This window comes from Ovis aries, chromosome 18 (assembly GCF_016772045.2).
Source record: "Ovis aries strain OAR_USU_Benz2616 breed Rambouillet chromosome 18, ARS-UI_Ramb_v3.0, whole genome shotgun sequence".
NCBI classification, from domain to species: domain Eukaryota; kingdom Metazoa; phylum Chordata; class Mammalia; order Artiodactyla; family Bovidae; genus Ovis; species Ovis aries.
This window is the reverse complement of record NC_056071.1, coordinates 56770544-56797766: the sequence shown is the minus strand read 5'-3', so window position 1 is coordinate 56797766 and position 27223 is coordinate 56770544. Positions and strand designations below refer to the sequence as shown.

The 27223-nt window shown below is 45.1% G+C and overlaps 1 protein-coding gene across 1 annotated transcript; it reads left to right on the top strand.

The window, feature by feature from the left end:
* Positions 1 to 2985: 2985 nt before the first annotated feature.
* LOC101118224 (corticosteroid-binding globulin) lies at positions 2986 to 27167 on the top strand. The gene is made up of 5 exons (XM_004017972.6): positions 2986 to 3052; positions 15371 to 15999; positions 21023 to 21293; positions 25106 to 25253; positions 26860 to 27167. The coding sequence occupies exons 2-5, from the start codon at positions 15390 to 15392 to the stop codon at positions 27121 to 27123; spliced, it is 1293 nt and encodes a 430-aa protein (XP_004018021.4). The 5' UTR covers positions 2986 to 3052; positions 15371 to 15389; the 3' UTR covers positions 27124 to 27167.
* Positions 27168 to 27223: the final 56 nt, after the last annotated feature.

Sequence of the window (27223 nt, the reverse complement as noted above, 5' to 3'; positions counted from 1 at the left end):
CGAGAGGTAAATAAATGAACAATTATGAGTGGAGATTTTAACATTTCCTATTAAGCTTAAAATACTGATATGACAGAGATTTGAAAAATAGTAAATTCCTAGTTACATTTATATATTTATAACTATTCCTAGTTGCCGGGGGCCAGCGTGAGGAATTCCGCCCATGGCAAAGGTCATGAGGAAGGAGGCTTGGCATACGCAAAGGCATGGTCAAGCCTCAGGAAACCCCCTGTTCCCGAGCATCTAACCCCAAAACCAGAGTCTGTCTTATGCTGTCACCTACACCTCTGACTTTACGGGGGCTCTCCCCCATAACCGTTTCTCTCTGAGAAGGAGTAAACGTGCAGCTCCAAGGCAATAAAAATTCTTGGGCGTGACAAGAGTGTTTCAGCTTACGGACTCCTCTGAAAGTTATCTAGCCCACCTGTATAGGTTTGTCCGGCCACATGTGATTGCTTACAGCCTCCCAACCTGAGAGGCACGAGATGTTTTAGACTTACTAAAGGCAAATTATTTTGGGGAGTTAAAATTATTAGTATAGTGTGTTGGTTAGGAATTATATTGGTGAAGGGTCTCTTCATTTGTTGTGTCAATAATTGCTGCTAATTCCCTGCTCTGGGTGGGACAAGGATGTCTCAGGTCAAACCTCTCTGCTGACAGACTAGCTTGTGTGACAGGATTATCCTTACTGCCGCCACTAGGCACATGATTGTTTACTACCTCTCAACCATAAACAGCACAGAGAGTTTTGGAGTATTTTGAAAGTCTTAATTAGCATAGGACTTTTTCTTCTTGTTGAGTCAATGATCGCCGCCAGGCCTCTATATCCTTAGGTACCTGGGAATATATTAATCAATGTATTTGGAATATAGCAAAGGAAATATGGTAGTTTTTGATGTTAGCAATACTAGACTTTTTGAGTTAATGGATTTTCTCTTTTGTAATAGATCACTGTACTTTGTTATATATCACTGTGTCCTTGCTGTGTAAGAATGTAACTTTATCATATCTTAAGACTAAATAGATCTTAAGGAGAGCATTGGTGAAAGGATTTTCATTTGTTGCGTTGATGTTTGCTGCTAAATCTCCATGTTCCCTACTCTTATAATGAATATAACTAGCATATAGGAAGGAATAAGTATTAACCTTTAAGCATATAGGAGAAATAAGTATTAACCTTTAAGACTAATCATGGTAACCTTGGGTTAAATAAATTCCTTTCTTGATTGTAACTCACTACACCCTCACCCTATAGGAATGTAACTTTATTTGGAGGGTGGTGCCTGGTTTAAGAAAAAACACCCTTGGAAGAAATAAGTTTTTTTGGTTATCAGAAAGAAAGGATCATAAAATGTCAGCAGGTCTCACTCATGGCCAGAAGATGATGTAATATCCCTAAGACCTTTTTTTTTTATACATTTATGTGAGGCACCTGATTTTGATAAAGGTCAGGACTGCTGACCCCCGCGTGACTCTGTATTCATCCCTATGTGTCACAAAAGGTATATAAGCAAACCCCAAAATAAAGAAATCGGATCAGTTTCCGGAAAGACTGATTCCCCCATGTCGCTTCTTTCTTGCTCCCATTTTTCTGGCTGAATTCCCATCTGGAGCATGGATGCTATTCCACGTAATCCAAGTTATTCAGCCTCCTTTTCTCCACTGATCTTCCTACTACACTATCCATTTCTAATCTCTCTATATCTGTGATTAAATATGTATTTTTCCAAAGACGCCGACTCCGTCCCCACCTTCGAATCACCCTGGATCCACCGGGGCTGGACCCCGGCACCTAGTTATAAATCTATAATTGGCTTAAGTAATAAAAAATCTTGAAAAGGCCAATAACTAGTAATAAAACTGAAGTGCCCTCAAAACTGTCCACTGATTTGCAGGCCTCAGGGGAACATCTCCCCACATTCCTGAAAAGTAGTAATAGCAGCACCAGTCCAGCAGAGGGCACAGTACCCTGACTCACAATTCACAATGTATTCTTCCACACACTGAATCAATCCAAGGATGGGCAATCATGTCCTTCGGGGGACTGATATGAACACTGAAAAAAAGTGAGTCCCTCTCCTTCTGATGTCAGATTACCAATTAGAACCAAGTAAACTGTAGCTGCGGTGGCCACCTTTTCCCCACCATAAAGAAACTGAAGCAGGAAAGAAGACAGCGGAGCAAAGAAAGAATTTTTTAAAAAGAGAGAGAGAGAGAGATTGATTTAATGACCACCTTGAGACTCCTGGATCCAGCCAGGCCTGAAGCCCTCACACTTCAGAATTATCCTTCAAGAGACCCAGTATAAATTCTTTCCTGCTTTAAAGCTATTTGAGTTGGGTCTGTCATCTGCAGTCAAAAGAGAGCTGATGAATAAAATGTGGGGAAGAGAGAAGGGAAGGTGCTAGGTTTCAGAGTTGAATGGTCTTGTATTTGAATCTCAAGAGCAGCTCCCTTAAGCTCCATGAGCCTCAGTTTCCTCCTCTAGAGAAGAGTGGTAATAATACTATCGCCTCACAGAGTCGTGAGGATTAAATGAGCTAATCCACCGGAAGCCCTCCCACTGCTTTTATTCCACGTCTATCTTTCCCTCACACTATTGCCCCCTTGAAGGTAGGACCTTCTGGGCTGGACTCATTCCCAGATCAAGCTCAGCACCTGCTTCTTCACAGGTGTGAGCACCATCATGCTAATTAAGGACACCTGTGGCTTCTGCGCCCACTGCCACCCAGGCAACCGCAAACCCTGACGTAACTCCAGCCGCATTTTGCTATTAAAAAATCAAACCTCAGGGAATTGAATGCAGAAGAAAGTTAATTTGCAGCATTGCTGTGTTTACTTAAATTTCCTGGAAAAGGCTCCCATTGGTTAATGACTGGGGGGAGGGGACCACCAAATGGTGAAGGCCACTGGCCCCCCTCTAACCATTAACCAGCTGGGAAGCTGACCAACAGGATTTAGCAGCAGCAGCCCTGCTGGCTTACTGTACACATGACATGATCCAGGACAGCAGGACCAAGCCAGCAGTTGCAGCCTGAGCCCACTGCAGACCGTGAGTAACAGCTGCCCGGCCTCCAGAAGCAACCCATGGCTGCGTCTTGCTCACTTGAATTTTTTTTTTTTAATGGGGCATGAAGCCTTAGGGCAACCAGCAGTGATAGGAGACAACCCTACAGGGGGTTTTCCAGAGTCTGTGGGCCACCCACAGGGGCTTTGATTTTTCCTGGGCTCCTGTCTTGCAGGAGTTGACTCGGCGCTAAAAGCCATTCCCAGCTATTATTACACAATGCCCCTAAGGCCAGCCAGACAGCCATTAACAGCCTCTGAGATGGAGTCTGAGAGCTGGGATGGATCAGCACAATAGAGCACCCCTGCAGGGGGACACAGGCAGGGGAGGGCAGTGCCCAGGTGACCCAGCACAGACTGTACCCTACAGAGCTGCACACACCTGCTCCCTGGATGACCTGGGGCAAGGATCCTGCAGACAGAATGGAACTACCAGCATTACAGCACATGGTCCGAGGTTTAAATGCACAGGGCCTGAGACTGTGCCTGACTTGTACAAAGCATCTAGAAAAATAGAGAACACAGTGGCTGTGTACTGCATGTGTGACTTCAAAAATGAGGGACAAGGAGGACATACATGAATGAAATCCATGGATAATATTGATACTTTGCATTTTTACGTTGCTGGGTTTTCACTCTAGAGGAAGGCAGAACACAAGCTATGTAGTCAGACGGCTGGGCTTGGGATTTCAGCTCTCACTCCCTGGGCCTCAGTTTTCTCATCTGTACAATGGATCCAGGATGACCCAGAAAGTGAGGTCATTGTTAGCAGCTGTGACTGATATTCACAACAGTCTTGTGAGGTGGGTAGAGTTTTAATCCCCATCTTGGAGGATTAGCACAGGAGGGGATGAGGTGTGAAATCTCAGAGACAGCAGGAAGAGAAGGGAAGAGAGAAGAAGTTATGTTGGGGGAAAGTCCATCCCATTCCAGGCTGTGAACTGCATCGGGTCCTTGCCCAAGTAGGGGCCAAAGACAAGTGTGGAGATGGCCAGGACTGAAGCAAAGATCTCACTACAGTCTGACAGGGGCAGTGTACAGACAGAAGCACAGAGGAGGCATTCCTGGAGGAGGTGAGGAAGTGATCCAGGCAAGACAGGGAGGGGACAGGCCAACAGAGTGCAGAGAGTGGAGCCACATGGGGCAGGACTGGAACTGGCCCATCTTTGTCTCCAGTTCTCAGGCCAGAGCCAGGCTTTGCAAACATTGGAGAATGGAATGACCTCCCTGGCCTGACCCAGGCAGAGGGATGAAAGTCTGGTACGTGCTTGGAAGACACCCTAAGAGACACAGTGTTGCTATGACTGAGATTTCAACAGGCCAGATTTCGGGTTGAGGGGCGAGGCAGGACTCTCTGGGCAACGTGAGTGAGGATCAGCCCTGCCTGGGAGCAACAGGAGTCCCTGACAGCTTTTCTGCAGGAGGCTGGCTCATCCACTTGATTCTGGAAACATGCCCTGGCTGCAGAGGAAAGAAAGGTTGGCAGGTGGTGAGCAGGAGGCATGGAGATCAGGTGGAGGAGGAGGGGCAACTGGGAGGGATGCCAAGTCCCAACTTTGGGCTGTGTCCTAGAACTGGAGAAGAGGACAGACCTCAGAAATGTAGACGGTCAAATGGGCCAGGCCAGGGGTAGGTGTTGTTATCAACTCTATTTTATATGAAGGAAACGGGCAGAGTTTAAACAGTGAACCCAGGTCACCTGGGTCATAAAGATAGTGCTGATATCTCCATCTGACTTGGTTTGCTGTGAAACCTGGGAAAATGGAGATTGTCTATAAGCCAGGCAACTGGGCAGGGAGGGGGCGAGGCTCTTATCAAAGCTGAGTAGCCAGGAATAGGAATTGTACTTCCACCATGTGGAGGGAGGCAGGCAGGGGGTGTTGAGAGGGACTCAAAGAGAGGTTCTCATGAAGTTCTGGGTTTGCAGTGGGCCAGGAAAGGGCCTCAGGGTGTGTTCTGGAGCAGACTAGTGACTCCCACCCTCAGTGTGCACGCATTCCCCTGGGGGACTGGTTTCAGTGTGGGTTCCCAGCCCCCTCCCAGCATAGCTAGTCCTGTAGGTGGGGTGATGCAGGGGGACCTGCTTCTCCTATCAGCATCCTTCCTTTATAGGAATACAGGGGCGTTCCATGAAGCACAGGGCTTCGGACCACTGGCCTTGCAGATAGAGTGTCTGCTTACTGACTCTGACCTTGGCTGTATTTTTTGGAATCATCTTATCAAACCTTTTTAATGGCTTATCATTAATTTTTTATTGTGGTAAGATATATAAAGATTGAGCCTTTCGACCAGGCTTAAGTGTGCAGTTCTCTGGTATCAGGTACATTCACATTGCTCTATAACCATCACCACCATCCATTTGCAGGACTTTTTCATCATCACAAACTGAAACTCTACCCATTAAACCCTGACTCTCCAATTCCTCACTCCCCACCCTCCAGTGCTGTTAACTACTAACCTACCTTGGGTTTCTATGAACTTGACTGTTGGAGGGCTCTCATGTGGCTCTGGCAGTAAAGAATCTGCCTGCAATGCAGGAGACATACTGATCTCTGCCTCCTGGTTCCTAGCACCAAGTTCCTATGTACTTTGTAATTCCCTAAGTGATAAGAACGCGAGAAGCATCTTTTGTTCGAGTATTTGGTCTTTGACCCTGCTTCCTGAGGCAGAGCTCCGAAATCCCTTGGCATTTCCTGGGTGACAGCAGTGTCCTTTGCTCTAATGAGATGCTAGGTGACCTCCTGGATGACCTCAGGATGGTGGCTGGTCACCTGAAAGACCAAGTCATGACTGGAACTTGGAACTTTCAGCCCCATCCTGCAGGAAAGGGCGAGGGGTTGGAGATTAAGTTCATGATCAATTCCACCTATGTGATGAAGCCCCCATAAGCATGGCAAAGGTGTGGGGTTCAGAGAGCTTCTGAATGTACATGGCGAGAGGGTGGTGTACATACAAGCCACAGGGACAAGAGCCCCTGTGCCTAAGACCCCTCTAGACCTTGCCTTCGGAGAAGGCAATGTCACCCCACTCCAGTACTCTTGCCTGGAAAATACCATGGATGGAGGAGCCTGGTGGGCTGCAGTCCATGGGGTCGCTAAGAGTCAGACACGACTGAGCGACTTCACTTTCGCTTTTCACTTTTATGCATTGGAGAAGGAAATGGCAGCCCATCCAGCATTCTTACCTGGAGAATCCCAGAGACGGGGGAGCCTGGTGGGCTGGCGTCTATGGGGTCGCACACAGTCAAACACGACTGAAGCGACTTAGCAGCAGCAGCAGCAGACCTTGCTTTACTCTCTTTATCTGGCTGTTCATCGTTATTATACCCCTTACTTTTTATTTATTTTAAGTTTTTAGTGGAGTATAGTTGATTCACAATGGTGTGTTGATTTCTGCTATACAGCAAAGTGAATCAGTTATACATACACAAGTATTCACTCTGTTTTTAGCTTCTTTTCCCATGTAGTTCACTATGAAGTAAGGAGTAGAGTTTCCTGTGCTATACAGTAGATTCTTCTTAGTTATTTTATAATAGTGGTGTATGTATATTAATCCCAATCTCCCCATTTATCCCTTCTCCCTCACTTTCCCCCGGGTAACCATAAGGGTGTTTTCTGTATCTGTGATCCTATGTAAGTTCATTTGTTTAGATTCCATATATAAGGAATACCATATGACCTTTGTCTGTGTCTGATTTGCTTCACTCAGTATGGCAGTCTGTTGGTCCATCCATGTTGAAGCAAATGGCATTATTTCAGTCTTTCTGTGGCTGAGTGATATCCCATTGTATATATGTACCATATCTTTATCCGTTCCTCTGTCAAAGGACGTGTCCTGACGACTGTAAACAGTGCTCTGGTGAATGTGGGGGTATGCATCTTTTTGAATTATGGTTTTCTCTGGATACATGGTCAGGAATGGGATTTCCTCATCATATGGGAGATCTATTTTTAGTTTTTTAAGGAACCTCCATACTGTTCTCCATAGAGTCTGGACCAATTTACATTCCCACCAACACTGTAGGAGGGTTCCCTTTTCTCCACACCCTCGCCAACATTTATTGTTTGTAGATTTCCTGATGATGGCCATTCTGATCTTGCATTCCAGGAATTAATCCCACCTTGACATAGTGTAAAATCCTTCTACTACGCTGCTGAATGCTGCTTGTTAACATTTTGTTGAGGGTTTTTGCCTCAATGTTCATAAACCATATTTGTCTGTAGTTTCCTTTTCTTAGTGTCTTTGTCTGCCTTTGGTATCAGGGCAATGAATGAGTTAAGAAGCCTTCCCTCCTCTTCAGTTATTTTGGAAAAGTTTGAGGAGAATTTGTGCAAATTCTTCTTTAAGTGTTTGGTAGAATTCAACACTGAAGCTGTATAATCCGGGTTTTTCTTTGTTGGGAGGTTTTCAATTACTGATTCGATTTCCTGACTACTTAAATGTCGATTCAGATTTTCTGTTTCTTTGTGGTTTAATTTTGATATGTTTTGTGTTTCTATAAATTTTCCATTTCATCTAGGTTATCCAGTTTTTTGGTGTGTAACTTCCAATTTTTTCATAGTCTTCTCATAATTTTAAAAGAATTTCTGTGGTATCAGTTCAGTTCAGTCGCTCAGTCATGTCCAACTCTTTGCGACCCCATGAATCACAGCACACCAGGCCTCCCTGTCCATCACCATTTCCTGGAGTTCAGTCAGACTCAACGTCCATCGAGTCCATGATGCCATCCAGCCATTTCATCCTCGGTCTTCCCCTTCTCCTCCCGCCCCCAATCCCTCCCAGCATCAGAGTCTTTTCCAATGAGTCAATTCTTCACATGAGGAGTTGACTCTTCTTCAGCTTCAGCATCATTCCTTCCAAAGAAATCCCAGGGTTGATCTCCTGCAGAATGGATTGGTTGGATCTCCTTGCAGTCCAAGGGACTCTCAAGAGTCTTCTCCAACACCACAGTTCAAAAGCATCAATTCCTCAGTGCTCAGCCTTCTTCATAGTCCAACTCTCACATCCATGCATGACCACAGGAAAAACCATAGCCTTGACTAGACGGACCTTAGTCGGCAAAGTAATGTCTCTGCCTTTGATTATACTATCTAGGTTGGTCATAACTTTTCTTCCAAGGAGTAAGCGTCTTTTATTTTCATGGCTGCAGTCACCATCTGCAGTGATTTTGGAGCCCAAAATAATAAAGTCTGACACTGTTTCTACTCTTTCCCCATCTATTTCCCATGAAGTGATGGGACCAGATGCCATGATCTTAGTTTTCTGAATGTTGAGCTTGAAGCCAACTTTTTCACTCTTCTCTTTCAGTTTCATCAAGAGGCTTTTTAGTTCCTCTTCACTTTCTGCCATAAGGGTGGTATCATCTGCATATCTGAGGTTATTGATATTTCTCCCAGCAATCTTGATTCCAGCTTGTGTTTCTTCCAGTCCAGCGTTTCTCATGATGTACTCTGCATAGAAGTTAAATAAGCAGGGTGACAATATACAGCTTTGACGTACTCCTTTTCCTATTTGGAACCAGTCTGTTGTTCCATGTCCAGTTCTAACTGTTGCTTCCTGACCTGCATACAGATTTCTCAAGAGGGAGGTCAGGTGGTCTGGTATTCCCATCTCTTTCAGAATTTTCCACAGTTTATTGTGATCCACACAGTCAAAGGCTTTGGCATAGTCAATAAAGCAGAAATAGATGTTTTTCTGGAACTCTCTTGCTTTTTTGATGATCCAGCGGATGTTGGCAATTTGATCTCTGGTTCCTCTGCCTTTTCTAAAACCAGCTTGAACATCAGGGAGTTCACGATTCATGTATTGCTGAAGCCTGGCTTGGAGAATTTTGAGCATGACTTTACTAGCATGTGAGATGAGTGCAATTGTGCAGTAGTTTGAGCATTTTTTTTGCATTGCCTTTCTTTGGGATTGGAATGAAAACTGACCTTTTCCAGTCCTGTGGCCACTGCTGAGTTTTCCAAATTTGCTGGCATATTGAGTGCAGCACTTTCACAGCATCATCTTTCAGGATTTGAAACAGCTCAACTGGAATTCCATCACCTCCGCTAGCTTTGTTGGTAGTGATGCTTTCTAAGGCCTTCAGGGTAGGGGGCACTGAATGAAGCAGTGCCTGCATGGGACCTTTTGAAGGAGGTCTCCATTATCTTCATTAACTCCACTGTAGTTTGGCCTCAGGTCAAATAACAGGGAGGGAACATAGCCCCACCCATCAACAGAAACTGGATTAAAGATTTATTGAGCATGGCCCCACCCATCAGAACAAGATCCAGTTTCCCCCACAGTCAGTCTCTCCCATCAGGAAGCTTCCATAAGCTTCTTATCCTTCTCCATCAGAGGGAAGATAGAATGAAAACCACAATCACAGAAAACTAACCAATCTGATCACATGGACCACAGCCTTGTCTAATTCAACGAAACTATGAGCTACAGTGTAGGGCCACCCAAGACAGATAGGTCATGGTGGAGAGTTCTGAAAAAACGTGGTCCACTGGAGAAAGGAAAGGCAAACCACATCAGTATTCTTGCTTTGAGAACCCCATGAACAGTATGAAAAGGAAAAAAGATAAGACACTGAAAGATGAACACCCCAGGTCAGTAGGTGCCCAATATGCTACTGGAGATCAGTGGAGAAATAACTCCAGAAAAAATGAAGAGATGGAGTCAAAGTAAAAACAACACCCAGTTGTGGGTGTGATGGGTGATGGAGGTAAAGTCTGATGTTGTAAAGAGCAATATTGCATAGGAACCTGAAATGTTAGGTCCATTAATCAAGGAAAATTGGAAGTGGTCAAACAGGAGATGGCAAGAGTGAATATCAACATTTTAGGAATCAGTGAACTAAAATAGACTGGAATGGGTGAATTTAACTCAGATGACCATTATATCTACTACGGCGGGCAAGAATCCCTTAGAAGAAATGGAGTAGCCATCATAGTCAACAAACGAGTCTGAAATGCATTACTTAGATGCAATCTCAAAAATGACAATGGTTTCCAAGGCAAACCATTCAATATCACAGTAATCCAAGTCTATGCCCCGACCAGTAATGTTGAAGAAGCTGAAGTTGAATAGTTCTATGAAGACCTACAAGACCTTCTAGAACTAACACCAAAAAAGATACCTTTTTCATTATAGGGAACTGCAATGCAAAAGTATGAAGTCAAGAGATACCTGGAGTAACAGGCACATTTGACCTTGGAATAGAGAATGAAGCAGGGCAAAGGCTAATAGAGTTTTGCCAATAGAATGCAGTGGTGATAGCAAACACCCTCTTCCAACAACACAAGAGATGACTCTACGCATGGACATCGCCAGATGGTCAATACAGAAATCAGACTGATTGTATTTTTTGCAGCCAAAGATGGAGAAGTTCTATACAGTGAGCAAATACAAGACCCAGAGATGACTGTGGCTCAGATCATGAACTCCTTATTGCCAAATTCAGACTTAAATTCAAGAAACTAGGGAAACCTACTAGACCATTCAGGTATCAGTTCAGTTCAGTTCAGTCGCTCAGTCATGTCCAACTCTTTGCAGCCCCATGGACTGCAGCACACCATGCCTCTGTGTCCATCACCAACTCCTGGAGCTTACTCAAACTCATGTCCATTGAGCCATCCAACCATCTCATCCTCGGTCATCCCCTTCTCCGCCAGCCTTCAATCTTTCCCAGCATCAGGGTCTTTTTCAAATGAGTCAGTTTTTCAAATTAGGTGGCCAAAGTATTGGAGTTTCAGCTTCAGCATCAGTTCTTCCAATGAATATTCAGGATTGATTTCCTTTAGGATGGAATGGTTGGATCGCCTTGCTGTCCAAGGGACTCTCAAGAGTCTTCTCCAACTCCATAGTTCAAAAGTATCAATTTTTCAGTGCTCAATTTTCTTTATAGTCCAACTGTCACATCCATACATGACTACTGGAAAAACTAGACAGATCTTTGTTGGAAAAGTAATGTCTCTGCTTTTTAACATGCTGTCTAGGTGGGTCATAACTTTTCTCCCAAGGAGCAAGCGTCTTTTAATTTCATGGATGCAATCACCATCAGCAGTAATGTTGGAGCCAAAAAAAACTAAAGTCTGTCACTGTTTCCACTGTTTCCCCTTCTATTTGCCATGAAGTGATGGGACCAGATGCCATGATCTTAGTTTTCTGAATGTTGAGTATTAAGCCAACTTTTTCACTCTCCTCTTTCATTTTCATCAAGAGGCTTTTTAGTTGTTCTCCACTTTCTGCCATAAGTTTGGTGTCATCTACATATCTGTGGTTTTTGATATTTCTCCTGGCAATCTTGATTCCAGCTTGTGCTTCATCTAGTCCAGCACTTCTCATGATGTACTCTGCATAGAAGTTAAATAAGCAGGGTGACAATATACAGCCTTGACATACTCCTTTCCCAATTTGAAACCAGTCTGTTGCTCCATGTCCAGTTGTAACTGTTGCTTCTTAACCTACATACAGATTTCTCAGGAGGCAGGTCAGGTGGTCTGGTATTCCCACCTCGTGAAGAATTTTCCACAGTTCATGTGATTCACACAGTCAAAGGCTTCGGCATAGTCAATAAAGGTATTATTACACAGTGAAAGTGACAAATAGCTTCAAGGGGTTAGATCTGATAGACAGAGTGCCTGAAGAACTATGGATGGAGGTTCGTGATATTGTACAGGAGTCAGTGATCAAGACCATTCCCAAGGAAAAAAAAATGCAAAAAAGGCAAAATGGTTGTTTGAGGAGGCCTTACAAATAGCTGTGAAAAGAAGAGAAATGAAAGACAAAGGAGAAAAGGAAAGATATACCCATCTGGATGCAGAGTTCCAAAGAATAGTAAGGAGAGATAAGAAAGCCTTCCTCAGGGATCAATGCAAAGAATAGAGAAAAACAATAGAATGGGAAAGACTAGAGATCTCTTCAAGAAAATTAGAGATACCAAGGGAATATTTCATGCAAACATGGGCACAATAAAAGACAGAAATGGTATAGACATAACAGAAGCAGAAGATATTAAGAAGAGGTGGCAAGAATACACAGAACTATACAAAAAAAAAAAAATCTTCATGACCCAGATAACTACGATGGTATGATCACTCACTTAGAGCCAGACATCCTGGAATGTGAAGTCAATGTGAAGCCTTAGGAAGCATCACTACCAACAAAGCTAGTGGAGGTGATGGAATTCCAGTGGAGCTGTTTCAAATCCTGTAAAATGATGCTGTGAAAGTGCTGCACTCAATATGCCAGCAAATTTGGAAAACTCAGCAGTGGCCACAGGACTGGAAAAGGTCAGTTTTCATTCCAATCCCAAAGAAAGGCAATGCCAAAGAATGCTCAAACTACTGCACAATTGCACTCATCTCACATGATAGCAAACTAATGCTCAAAATTTTCCAAGCCAGGCTTCCACAGTATGTGAACCATGAACTTCCAGACGTTCAGGCTGGATTTAGAAAAGGCAGAGGAACCAGAGATCAAATTGCCAACATCCATTGGATCGTCAAAAGAGCAAGAGAGTCCCAGAAAAACATCTATTTCTGCTTTATTGACTATGCCAAAGCCTTTGACTGTGTGGATCACAACAAACTGTGGAAAATTCTTCAAGAGATGGGAATACCAGACCTCCTGATCTGCCTCCTGAGAAATCTGTATGCAAATCAAGAAGAAACAGTTAGAACTGGACATGGAGCAACAGACTGCTTCCAAATTGGGAAAGGGGTACGCCAAGGCTGTAAAGTGTCACCCTGCTTATTTAACTTACATGCAGAGTACATCATGAGATATGCCAGGCTGGATGCAGCACAAGCTGGAACCAAGACTGCCAAGAGACAAATCAAAAACCACAGATACGTAGATGACACCACACTTATGGTAGAAAGTGAAGAACTAAAGAGCCTCTTGATGAAAATGAAAGAGGAGAGTGAAAAAGTTGGCTTAAAACTCGACATTCAGAAGAGTAAGATCATGGCATCCGGTCCCATCACTTCATGGGAAATAGATGGGGAAACAGTGGAAACAGTGACAGACTTTAGTTTTCTGGGTTCCAACATCACTGCAGATGGTGACTGCAGCCGTGAAATTAAAAGACGCTTGCTCCTTGGGAGAAAAGCTATGACTCCCCTAGACAGCATTTTAAAAAGCAGAGACGTTACTTTTCCAACAAAGGTCCATCTAGTCAAAGCTATGTTTTTTCCAGTAATCATGTATGGATGTGAGAGTTGGACTGTAAAGAAAGCTGAGCACTGACGAATTGCTGCTTTTGAACTGTGGGGTTAGAGAGTCCCTTGGACAGTAAGGAGATCCAACCAGTCCATCCTAAAGGAAATCAATCCTGAATATTCACTGGAAGAACTGATGCTGAAGCTGAAACTCCAATACTTTGGCCACCTGATGCGAAGATCTGACTCTTTTGAAAAGACCCTGATGCTGGGAAAGACTGAAGGCGGGAGGAGAAAGGGGCAGAAGATGATGAGATGGTTGGACGGCATCACCAACTCAATGGACATGAGTTTGAATAAACTCAGGGAGTTGGTGATGGACAGGGAAGCCTGGCATGCTGCAGTCGATGGGGTCGCAAAGAGTCGGACATGACTGAGCAACTGAACTGAACTGAACTGATAAGTAATAATGCCCCTACTTTCATTTCTGCGTTTGGTAATCTGAGACTTCTGTCTCTTTGTCGAATTAGTCTAGCTAAAGGCTTATCAATTTTGTTAATCATTTTGAAGATTAGATTTTCTTATAATTATATCCTAATATATTGTTCCAATACTATAAAATATTATATTTTGGCTTCACTGACTTTCTCTAACTTCTATTTATTTATCTGTGCTCTGATTTTTATTGTTTCCTTTCTTCAGCTAGCTGTACTCTTTTTTGGTGCCTATTGACATGGATTATCTTTTTCCATTCTTTCATTTTCATATATGTGCCTTTGGATCTAAAGTGAATCTTTTTGTAGTGAGCATATAGTTGTTTCTTTTTGTAAAATCCATTCTGTCAATCTCTGTCTTTTGACTGGAGAATTGTATCCATTTACATTAATTACTCATACGGAGGAACTATTCGATCATTTTCCTATTTGTTTTCTATATGCCTTATGGGTTTTTTGTCCTTTATTTCCTGCATTACTAATATATTTTGTGTGTGTGTTTAGTTGATTTTCTGGATTACATAGGAAGATTTATATTCCTTAATACAAAGGAAGGATCTTAATTACCTTCTCCCTTCCCTCTGTGCATGTGCTATGCTGTGCTCAGTCGTGTCCAACTCCTTGCGACCCTATGGACTATAGCCCGCCAGGTTCCTCTGTCCATGGGATCCTTCAGGCAAGAATACTGGTGTGAGTTGCCATGCCCTCCTTCAGGGGATCTTCCCAACCCACAGATTGAACCCAGGTCTCCCACATTGCAGACAGATTCTTTACCAGCTGAGCTAGCAGAGAAGCCCCTCTCTGTGCATACTCTATAACTATTTCTTTTCGGGTTTTAATGGAAATTACATTTAATATGGTAAAGGTATACCACTCTCATTTGACTTTATGCCAGGTCATCTTCAATAACATACAAAACTGCTCTTATATAGTTCCATTCCCATATCTTTTCAGTTATGTAAGTCACAAATTACATCTTTATTCATTCTGTGTCCAAAAAGATACATGAATAATTACATTTTATGCATCACTCTTTTAAATCGTACAGAGAACATAAACAAGTGGAAATACAAGTCAAAGCTATACTAGTTTTTATACTTACTCATATATTTACCTTTTGCAGAGATCTTTACTTCTTCTTACAGCATCTATTTACTTTCTGGTGTTCTTTCATTTTAACCAGAAGTACACCGTCTAGCATTTCTCATAGGAGAGGTCTAGTGGTAAGCTCCCGCAGCTTTTGTTTATCTGAAAGTCTTAGCTTCTTCCTCACTTTTGAAGGACAGTTTTGACTGATAGAGTACTCTTGGCTGATAGTTTTTTTCTTTCAGTACTTTGAATGTATTAATTGAGTGGGTATTTAGCCTTTCTGAGCATCTATTCTGCCTACATAAAATCAAAATAATCCTTTATACCTTGTTGCTGGTGAAGCAATCTTTTGGGCACATGGTTTGGTATTTGAAAATCACAGCAGGTGCAATTCATACTTTCAGGTGAGGAAATCGAGGCCCAGAGTTCTGACTTGTCCCAGGTCATACAGCCAATGTAGAAGAAATTGGAGCTTGAGTGGGGTCTTCGCTAGGGCTTCCGCCTGCTGCTCGCCATGCCCCACTGCCTTGGAGGACCTGCATCATCTAATGAGCATCTCTGATTTTGCAGGACCTGGCCATCCTGGACAATGCTGCTCACGCTGTACACCTGTCTCCTCTGGCTGTCTACCAGTGGGCTCTGGACCATTCAGGCTAAGGGCACTGACACTGACGTGAGCACCAGGAACCCTCACCGGGACTTGGCTCCAAACAATGTTGACTTTGCCTTTACCCTGTATAAGCACTTAGTGGCCTCAGCTCCAGGCAAGAATGTCTTCATCTCCCCTGTGAGCATCTCCATGGCCTTAGCCATGCTGTCCCTGGGTGCCAGAGGCTACACACGGGAGCAACTTCTCCAAGGCCTGGGCTTCAGCCTTGTTGAGATGTCCGAAGCTGAGATCCACCAGGCCTTCCGGCATCTCCACCACCTCCTCAGGGAGTCAAACACCACCTTGGAAATGACCATGGGCAATGCCTTGTTCCTTGACCACAGCCTGGAGCTTCTGGAGTCGTTCTCAGCAGATACCAAGCACTACTACGAGCTGGAGGCCTTGACCACAGATTTTCAGGACTGGGCAGGAGCCAGCAGGCAAATCAACGAGTATATCAAGAATAAGACGCAAGGGAAAATTGTGGACTTGTTCTCGGAGTCAGATAGCTCAGCCATGTTCATCCTGGTCAACTACATCTTTTTTAAAGGTACCCCTCACCCATCCCATTCAGTTAAAGCCATCAAAACCCAGAGTATACTCTTAGGCAAAGTCTTTGATCTTACAAAGCACATGCATGTCTGAAGAGTCTCCATCTTCACCATGATCCTATTAGAAAAGTGAATTACATCACCCTCACCAAGGATTAAAATGACACTCAGAACAGCTTGCCCATGCTCTTGCAGGTTGGTTTAAGGGCCAAACATGTAACCATGAACCCTCTGAGTGCCTCATGGTCTACAGATATTGGCCAAGTTCTGACTGAGAGTCAGGCACTTGGTCAGGGGCTGAAAATACAGCCTAGAACCAGACAGACAGCCCACAATCTCAGGAACTTCCAGACAGCCTATTAAACAACTTCCCAAGCCAGCTCTGACCAAGATCCCTCTCAGTCAAACCGCAGCCCCTCCTCACCAACTTGGAGCAAAATTTTCCAAAGTGCCTGTCCATAAAAATCACCATGGAGGCCTGTTAAAATGACAGATCCTGGTGTCCGTGCCAGATCTGCAGGAGCAAAACTACAGCAAGAATGTTCTAGAATTTGTATTTTTAAGAAGGCCCCCTCCCCCAATCATTTTTATGAACAGGCAGCTTGAGGATATACTAAACTTTGGTAGCTTAAACAGCACAAATTTTAGGCTCGTTACTTGTGTTTGTGTTTTGAGAATTTTAACATCTGCTCTCTTAGCAACGTTTACGTTTATGTTAGTGTTGGTGTGTTAGCCACTCGGTCATGTATGACTCTTTGCAACCCCGTGGACTGTAGCCTGTCAGGCACCTCTGCCCATGGGATTCTACAGGCAAGAATACTGGAGTAGGTTGCCATTCCCGTCTCCAGGGGATCTTCCCGACCCTGGGATTGAACCTAGGGCTCCCACATTGCAGGCAGATTCTTTACCATCTGAGCACCAGGGATGCCCCTACAGTGTTATTAATTATAGTCACCATGCTGTACATTCGATTCCTGAAACTTACTCATTTTGTAACTGGAAGTTTGCCCTTTGACCCCCTTCACCCATTTCTCCCATCATTCTATTCCCTGTTTCTGTAAGTCCTACAGTTTTAGATCCCACATGTAAGTGACAGGGTACAGTATTTGTCTTTCTCTGTCTGATTTATTTCACTTAGCATAATGCCTTCAAGATTCATCCACGCTGTCACAAATGGCAACATTTCCTTCTTTTAAGGGCTGAATAACATTCCAATCAGTGTGTGTGTGTGTGTGTGAACATAAATGCACTTTTCTTTATTCATTCATCAATGGACACTTAAATTGTTTCCACATCTTGGAAACATGGCTATTGTGAATAATGCTTCAACGAACATGGGAGTGCAGGTATCTCTTCAATATAGTGGGTTCATTCCTTCTGATAATTCCTAGAAATCGAGTTGCTGGATCATGTGGTAGTTCTAGTTTTAATTTTTTGAGGAACCTCCATACTGTTTTCCATAATGGCTGCACCAATTTACATTCCCACCAACAAGGCACAAGGGTTCCCCACATCCTTTTCCCCACATCCTCACTGGCACTTGTTTTCTTTTTAATAATAGTCATTCTGACAGGTGTGACGCAATATCTCATTGTGATTTTGATTTGCATTTCCCTGGTGATTAGTGGTGTTAAGCACATTTCCTTGTACTTATTGGCCACTTATATTTTATCTTCCTTGGCGGGAAAAATATCCATTCAAGTCCTCTGCTCAGTTTTAAATTTGATTCTTTGAGGCTTCTTTTGATATTGAGTTGGATGAGTTTCTTACCTTTTTTTTTTTTTTTGGATATTACTCCCTTTATCTGATATATGTTTTGCAAATATTTAATCCCATTCCATAGGTTACCTTTTTACTTTGCTGACTATATCCTTTGCTATGCAGAAGCTTTCTGGTTTGATGTGATCCCATTGGTTTATTTTTGCCTCTGTTTCTTGTGCTTTTGCTATCTTATTAAAAAAAAAAAAACTCATAGCTAAAATTAATGTCAAAAAGCTTCTTTTTACCCTAAATTTTCTTCTAGGAGTTTTATGGTTTCAGGTCTTATGTTTAAGTCTTTAATACATTTCAAGTTAGTTTCTGTGAATGGTGTGAGACAGGTGTTCAATTTCATTGTTTTTTATATGAATATCCTTTTCTCAGCTCCACTTATTGAGGAGATTATTTTTTCCCCTTGAGTATTCTTGGTTCCCTTGTCATATATTAGCTGACTATAAATGTGAGGGGTTATTTTAGGCTTTCAGTTCTGTTCCATTGGTCAATGTGTCTGTTTTTATGCCTGTACCATACAGTTCTGATTACTATAGCTTTATAACACAGTTTAAAATCAGGAGGTGTGATGCTTCCAGCTTTCTCTTCTTCCTCAATATGGCTTTGGCTATTCAGGATCTTTTGTGATCCCAGTCAAAACACAGTATTCTTTACACCTGCCCATGGGAGGACCAAGGAGTCTAGGAATGTTTGCCTGGGAATGTTCCTGGATGCTCGCATGAATTCTCCAGGCCACATCTCCCACTAGACTATGTGCTCTCGTGCACGGCATCCTCAGCTCCCTGGGCACCCTAGTGCCTTTGCATAGTGCTTGGCACATGCAAGGAACTCAGCAGTGGTTGCATAGAAGTTCTGCAACACCGGTAGAAGCCTAAGGGAGACTGAGAGATGGCTGGCAGGACAGGGGCTGACAGAGTACCATTTGACACAGGGCTTTGCTCTCAAAATTTCTAAGCATTCTCATGACTGCAATGGGGCTGAGTTGATAGGAAATAATAGCTCCTGGTAATAAAATCAGAAATAGTTTGAACATTTGAAAGAAGAGCAGACATTAACAGGAGTGTGGGTTGCTTGATTATACACAGATGTTCTATGATAAAGCAAAGCTAATTAACAAGCCCTTGTTTAAGCTGAGAGACACTTTGAAATGTTTCCAGCAAGTCAGGATAATAATACAAATGAAGAATGGTGCAGCTCTCATCACTAAACTTGGGACATGGACAGTGTCCCTGGCATGTTCCTTCCTTAGTGAACTGTCTTAACAGCTCTTTTTCAGAGAACATTAGAAATATTGTTAAAAGATCTTCCAGGGACTCATCCTTGCTGTCTCCAATTTCCCTTCATAAATTCCTAGGAATTTTCAAGAAGAAAAATCCCTTAAAGTAGAAGTTAGATGGCATTCTAAATTTGGTTTTCTACCAAGCTGGATATATGATACACTTGCTTCTAGAAAAGAAATACTCAGTAAAAAGCACAGAGCAAACTTTTAAGTATGGAAAACCTAGCTCTAAAAAATATTTCATCCACATTTTTTTGGCTGTGAATTGGAGCAGTTGGCCATAAAACACACACCCCTTTAATTCTGAGGAGTCCAGACTTCCTTTGTTTTTGTTTAGCCACTAAGTCATGTCTGACTCTTGCAACCCCATGGACTGTAGCCTGTCAGGCTGCTCTGTCCATGGGATTTCCCAGGCAAGAATACTGGAGTGGGTCGCCATTTCTTTCTCCAGGGGCTCTGCTGGACCCAGGGATCAAACCCATGTCTCCTGCATTGGCAGGCAGATTCTTTACCACTGAGTCACCAAGTAAGCCCAGAGGATGGCTTGAGAGCCCATAGACTATCTCACGTGCTGTGAGACAGCCTCAGTCACGGAGATGGACCAGGCACAGTCCCTGAGTCTCCAGGATCTGCATCCATTGCTCATTATCCTGCATTCTCTGGCTTCTGCCTATCGTCTCCCTTAGAAGTCCTCCAGGGTGCTGAGGCTGCCTCGGAACCGAGAGTCTTGGCCTCGTGGTCCAGAGACCCCACAGGTGAATGGGTGGAGAATGTCTCTCGGAGCTATGCTCTGGCCACTTTCAGGCAGCTTCAGGTGGCAATCAGTGACTTCACAAGGGTTTCTGGGTTGGAGGTCAAGGGCAGCCAGAACACTTGGGGTCTGCTGGGCTCAGGGTCCTCATTCATCTCCAGACCAGTGAGATAACCTAGAGCCAAAGAGGTCCTGGTGAGACTCAACCTGTGTCTAAATATCCAAAAACCTGTCATCTCCAAGAGGACTTGCAGTGTCTTGGAATAAACTCAAGGGCTGAACAGGCTCAGGCAGGCATTACCATCAGGCAGGCTTTGGTGGCTCAGATGTAAATAATCCACCTTCAGTGCAGGAGATCTGGGTTCAGTCCCTGGGTTGGGAAGATTCCCCTAGAGAAGGGAACAGTTATCCACTCCAGTATTCTTGCCTGGTGAATTCCATAGACGGAAGAGCCTGGCAGGCTACAGTCCATGGGGTCACAAAGAGTTGGACATGACTGAGTGACTTTCACAAGGAGCAATTTCCTTCCCATCAGTATTGACCAGTAGTGGAAAGTCCCATCAGTTACAGTAGTGAGTTCCCCATCACAAGAGGAACAAACAAATTGCATGATGCTGTGGTGGAATGTGGTGAAGGGGATATGAGTCCAGGTGGGGATGGGAGTCTGAGACCTTGAAGGACTCATCTCACCCTGATCCTGTCTCTAGGAAATGTGCTGTGGCCCTTGGGACCACTCAGGAGGGGAGGAGCTGCCTGCAGGAAAGTGGGTACGACTGACTGGGTGACCAGGCTGCCTGCTGTGCTTCTGTGGCCAGGACATCAGGGGGTGAGGATGGAATAGTTGATCAGTTCCCCCAGCACTACTTCAGAGCCCTCCAATCCAAGATCCGCTCAATCCAAAGTCTAGTGTACTGAATGCTACTCCCAAATCCCCGGACCGGCATTCTCTGTTTTCTCTCTCCTTCCATTTCTAAAAGTCAGTCTCAGAAAGCATACTAATCTGCAGTGTATCACAAAGGAGGATGGAGCAGGCTTTACACCTCTGGGAATTTCACATCCTAGCACAAAGTTCCAGCAGCTCTGGTGAGGACCTTCCCGGTTGAGGAGGCCACTGCCTGACTTGTTTGGTGGTCATCCCTGGTGCTCTGATGCCACCCAAGCTGTGCCTTCCTCCTGCTCTTACAGGCCTGTTTCCTCCCCTCCCCGCCCCTCCTCTCCCCAGGCATGTGGGCGCACTCCTTCGACCTGGAAAGCACCAGAGAAGAGAACTTCTATGTGAATGAGGCGACGACAGTGTGGGTGCCCATGATGTTCCAGTCGAACACCATCAAGTACCTGAACGACTCGGTGCTCCCCTGCCAGCTGGTACAGCTGGACTATACAGGCAATGAGACTGTCTTCTTTGTGCTCCCAGTCAAGGGGAAGATGGACTCGGTCATCACCGCACTGAGCCGGGACACCATTCAGAGGTGGTCCAAGTCCCTAACCATGAGGTAAGCCCTTAGCCAACTGAGTTTCTGCAGTTCCCAGAAAGTGGGGCGAGAAGAAAAGGGATCCATCCAGCTATCCTTCTACCCCTAGACTTGCCCTCCGGGGCTTATTGTTTCCCTGTGTGCTGGGTTCTCTGACCTGGAAGTCACACTTGTTTATCCACGTGTTGATTGACACAGGGATGCTCTGGGGCATTCCACAAAGGGGGGTCCTTCTTAATCAGGAAGTTGTCCTGATTAAGTTAATCACCATGTCCTTCATTCATCCATCCAGTCATTCAGTATCCATATGTGGAAGCAACTGCTATGTACGACATACTAGGCTAAGCAGAAGGGATGTACTCTAGAGAAGAAAGCAGATTCTAGTGGAATTATTAGTGGTACAGTGATGTAAGCTCTGTCAGAGCAAGAGAGGGAAGGAGAGGCATAATGTATAAAACTTGAAGGAGGGTAGGAAACTGGACTCTGCCCCAGGAAACTGGGGAAGGGGCTACAGAGCGGAAGGCTTTCACTTTGAACTGAGCCTTAAGCCTGAGTAGAAGTTCAGTCAGCACAAAGCACCCCAGGATCACAGGTGGAAGAGGTAACAGCACCAGCCAAGTCAGGGAGGCCAGGACCCGAGCACCGTCAGCAGCAGAGGTAAGCCAAATCCCTCTTAGATGAACTTGGTAATCCAAGAATTTTGCTGGCAGAAAAATCTAGAAAGAAGCTCTTCTACTTTGTTATAGACAAAGGATTTGTGTTCCATGGTTTGGGGTTCTTTTTATTATAAATGTTCCTCTTGGAGAGCTGCTGAGTCCTGGTGCTTCTGGAGAGGTTAATCCAGTTCCAGAGTGGACAGGAAGTCCTAGGGCATTCTCCTTCAGGGAAGAGAGCTCTGTGTTCCAGAGATCCCCAGAGCCACATGGGGGCCATGGAAGGCATTCTTAGTGTCCTTGGACCAACCATCTCTCCCTTCAGGGTGTGTGCATGTGAGCCTGTGTTTGGTCCATCCATCCATCCATCCATCCATCCATCCATCCATCCATCCATCCATCCATCATGTGCTCAGTCTTGTCTGACTCTTTGCAACCCCCTGAATGCCAGGTTCCTCTCTCCATGGGATTTTCCAGCCAAGAATACTGGCATGGCTTGCCATTTCCTCCCCCAGGAGATCGTCCTAACATAAGGATCAAACCCATGTCTCCTGCACTGCAGTGGATTCGTTACTGCTTGAGCCACTGGGGAAGCCCCACATGTTTGGTCAATAGTTGGGACCCATTTGCCAGTTTTTCTGGTCAACCGTCCCATCCCTCCCTCCCTCACCCTCACCCCTCGAAGGGACCCTGTAATTCAGGTACAGCCCCACCAGGTGGTGATAATACTCTGTGATTCAAATTCTAAACCCTGATGTATTGAAAATGAGACAAAGGATACCCTTTCTCTTTACTCCAAAAATAATCTCTAAACTAAAATACTTTAAAACAACATTCACCAGTAACACGTGCCATTTTCATCTAGATTTTTAAAAAATAAACATTCAAGGTAAAACTTTGCACCTTTGGACATCATATGCGATTGGGCATCTACTTTATTCCAATGATGTCACCCGCGGCTCCTCACCTCCACACTCACGTGGTCACTTCTCACTTCTCACCACTCCCAGCATCACTACCCCTCCCACCATGCTCTCCAATGGATCTGAGCTCAGCATCCTTCAGAGCCCAGCTGATACCCCACCTCCCACTGGAAGCCCCTGGGCCCTACTCACAAGGTGCTCTCACAAGAGCCTTCCCCCGGGTCCCCTTGCTCAGCTGTCACCTGCCTGCTGCCGGCAGGTCATGGTGACAGCTCTCGGGGTAGGGCAGTGGGGCTCCAAGGCAACAAGTCCTGGTTTCTTCACAGTCCTGCTCCTTCCCAGGGGTGTGACTCTGGAGAAATTCCTCAGCTTCTGAGATTCAGTCTCTCAATCTGGAAATTGAAGATGTTGACTCCACTTTGTAAGATTGCGCAGATTAGGTGAGGTATAGGAGGTCAGGAAGGTGAGCCAGGAGCTGCCTGGTATGGGACTGCCTCCCTTACCTTCTGTTGCCACTGCTCATCTAGAGAAGTCCCACATCTCGCTGGCCTTGGGCTCCTCCTCAGTTCCCCAGGTTGGCAGCCTCCAGTCCTCCCCAGGGTGGCTTGTGCTCAGTGCAGAGCAGCTCTCCAGCCTTTCCTTCCACAATGGACAGCGTGGGCCTTATCACTGATTTCAGGGTTTCAGGCATCTTCTCTCCCCTGTGTGGTGTAGATGAGGACAAGCACAGAGAGGGATGGGACTTGGCTAAAGCCACACAGCATTAGCAGCACGGCTGGGGCCAGGACCGCTGCTCCCAGCTGCCTGCTCCCTCCACTCCATTTCTCTCAGGGGATGCTTGCAGTTCCACAGGACTTTTTTTTTTTCTTTTTAAAATTAAAATACAGTTGATATGCAATATTGTGTTAGTTCCAGGTGTACAGCAAAGTGATTCAGTTATATATATCCTTTTATCATTCTTTTCCACTATAGGTTATTACAAGATAATGAATACAGTCACCTGTGCTATAGAGTAAATCCTTGTTTATCTAATATATATGGCAGTATGTATCTGTTAATCCCATACTCCTAATTCATCCCTTTCCTTTTGGTAACAATGTTTGTTTTCTATGTCTGTGAGACTCTTTCTGCCTTATAAATGAATTCATTTGTATTATTTTTAGATTCCACATATAAATTATATCATATAGTATTTGCCTTTTGCTATCTGACATTTCACTTAGTATGATATTCTCTAGGTCCATCCATGTTGCTGAAAGTGGCATTAATTCTTTCTTTTTCATGGCTGACTAATATTCCATTGCATATATATATCACATCTTCTTTATCCATTCATCTGTTGAAGGACACTTAGGGTGTGTTGTCTACTGTAAAGAATGCTACAATGAACATAGAGGTACAGCCATCCTTTCAAATTAAGAGTTTTCTCTGGATATATGCCCAGGGGTGGGATTGCTGGATCATATGATAACTTTTAAGGAAACTTCATACTGTTTTCCACAGTGGCTAAACCAACTTATATTCCCACCAACACTGTAGGAAGGTTTCCTTTTCTCCATGCCCTCTCTAGCATTTACAGACTTATTATTCACAGACTTTTTGAATGATGGCCATTCTGACTAGTGTGTGGTGATGTCTCAGTGTGGTTTTGATTTGCATATCTCTAATAATTAGCAGTGTTGAGCATCTTTTCATGTGCCTGTTAGCCATCTGTATGTCTTTTTGGGGAAAATGTCTATAGAGGTCTTCTGTCCATTTTTTCGATTGAGTTATTTGGTTTTTTGATATTGAGTTGCATGAGCTGTTTGTATAGTTTGGAAATTAAGCCCTTGTTGGTAGCATGATTTGCAAATATTTGCTCCCACCCCATAGGTTGTCTTTTCATTTTGTTTATGGTTTCCATTGCTGTGCAAAAACTTCTGTTTTGTTTGATCCTATTTTTCATTTTTGCTTTTATTTCTCTTGTCCACAAGGATTTCTTTAGGGATTCTTTCCTTCAGGGTCCAAGAGTTTAGCTGGATTGAGTGGAATCAGCTCCAAGAAAGAGCTGAGAAGAAAGGACTTTGCAATTCAGAGGCCCAAAGAAGAAGCTGCTTGTGTGTTGCCGGGAGAGGCAGATCCTGCCTCCTGCCCTGTCCCCTCCTCTGTCCCCAAACAGCAGGTCCAGCAGGGAGGCAGGGGCATCCCAGGGGAAATGGGAGTCTGGCTGATCAGGCCCAGCCCAGGAAAGTCTAACCCCATCTGCTTACCCGAGCAGCCAGGTGGATCTGTACATCCCAAAGATCTCCATCTCTGGAGCCTACGACCTTGGGGGCATCATGGGGGATATGGGCATTGCAGACTTGCTCAGCAACCGGACACATTTCTCAGGCATCACCCAAGAGGCCCTGCCGAAGGTGTCAAAGGTAGGTGTCTTTACAACCCCTCCTTCCCCCTCTACCAAAATTCACAGTACAAACAATAATAAGCAACACAGAGCCCACCCCTGAACAGGTCACTAGACCCCAGGCTGAGAGGTCTTCTCCAAGCCTCCAGTTTACAACAGGCTAAACGGAGGCTCAGCAAGAAGGTGACCTCCCTAAGGTCACACAGGAAGCTGGGGACAAAGCAGTAACACAGTCCAGCGTCCACCTGTTCTGCCAGGCCACACAGAGGGGGCTCTGCAGAAGACAAAGTCGTCACGGCAGGACTGCTAGCAAAAGAAATGGTCTGCATGAGATCACACTGAATCTCCATCCTTCAGCTTTAGGTTCTGTCGCTCACTCAGAAATATTACAGAGCAAGTTCTATGTGTCCCCACCTGGGCTAGACACTAGAGATGCCTCAGATGTGGCCCTGCCCTCGCAGGATCTTACCATCCTGTGGATGACAAAAAAAGAAGGGGGGTGGGGCGGACAGGAGAGTGAGAGAAGCCCCTGCCCTCATACACGCAGACTTTGACCACTGTGATGCCTGGCACACAGTATGCGCTCAGCAGTGCCTGTGTGTGAAGGACTCAGTCAGACCGCTACCACCTTACAAGGTGGCTGCAACCCCAGTTTCTCAGAGGAGGAATCTCTGGGAGAGTGAATGACTCATCAAGGTCACAGAGGCAGTAAACAGGCTAACTCAAAACCTCATATTCCCAGGACACACTGCAGGGGTTCCTAGCCCAGCTCAGCTTCTCCCTAGCCACGTGGGCCTCGTTTCAGAGTGCTCTGAGCCTCTGATTCCCAGCTGCTCCATCTAGGAGAGTCCTGTCCCTTCCTTGTTGTTGTTTAGTTGCTAAGTTATGTCTGACTCCTTGCAGCTCCATGGAGCCCGCTAGGCTCCTCTGTCCATGGGATTTCCCCAGCAAGAATACTGGAGTGGGTTGCCATTTTCTTCTCCAGGGGCTCTTCCCCACCCAGGAATCAAACCTGCATCTCCTGCATTGGCAGGCAGATTCTTTACCACCGAGCCACCAGGGAAGCCATCCTATCCCATAGGTGGTGTTATTTAATCAGCCAGTTCTGATCCGTCCAAGGCTTTTGATACAAGCCACTCAAGAGTTTTACCAGCTTGAGAATATCTTCTAATTTTGATTATAACTAGGGATGTTTGAGAAGTCACAGATGACCCTTTCCCCTACAGAGTGGGTACAACCCTTTTGCATAAATCGAACCCTCGTATTTACCGGCAAAGTGAAGAGGGAACGAGGTCTCCGTCCACCAGCGCAGGACCCAGTAAGGGACGCCCAGTATGGATGCTGAGCTCCAGTTTCAGCCCCAAGTCTTTCTCTCTCCGTTGGTGGGCTCCACCTGCCGATTTTCTAGGGAGGCAGCCTAGGTGTGACCTGGGTCCGGGGGGTGGACAGATTCCAGCGCTAGTCCGGGGGCTGCCGCATAGATGAGGGATCAGTAAGTGCCCTTCTCTGAGCCACAGCTTTGCAGTCCAGAAAACCGAGGGTGCGAGGAGCTGAGGCGGTGGAGCTCGGAAAGCTCCGCCCATGCAGCCGGTACTCATCCTCCTTGCCGGGTCTGTTCCCACCAGGTGGTCCACAAGGCCGCGCTGCAGGTCGATGAGAAGGGCTTGGAGGCGGCCGCCCCTACCCGGGTCAGCGTGAGCGCAGCGCCCGGGCCGCTCACCCTCCGCTTCAACCGGCCCTTCATCATCATGATCTTCGACGACTTCACGTGGAGCAGCCTCTTCCTGGGCAAGGTTGTGAATCCGACCGAAGGTGCACTCCCAGGAGCCAAGCTGCGTCTGACGCGGGCACCCAGAGCCCACAGAAAGGGGTGGGAGGGCTCCCCCTAATCCTCCCCAGGTCCCCCTCTTGTAATAAATCACTGTCATTGCTACTGGTGACAAGAGTGGTTGAAGGGGAAGGGGGGGGACGACCGATACACTGAGTAAT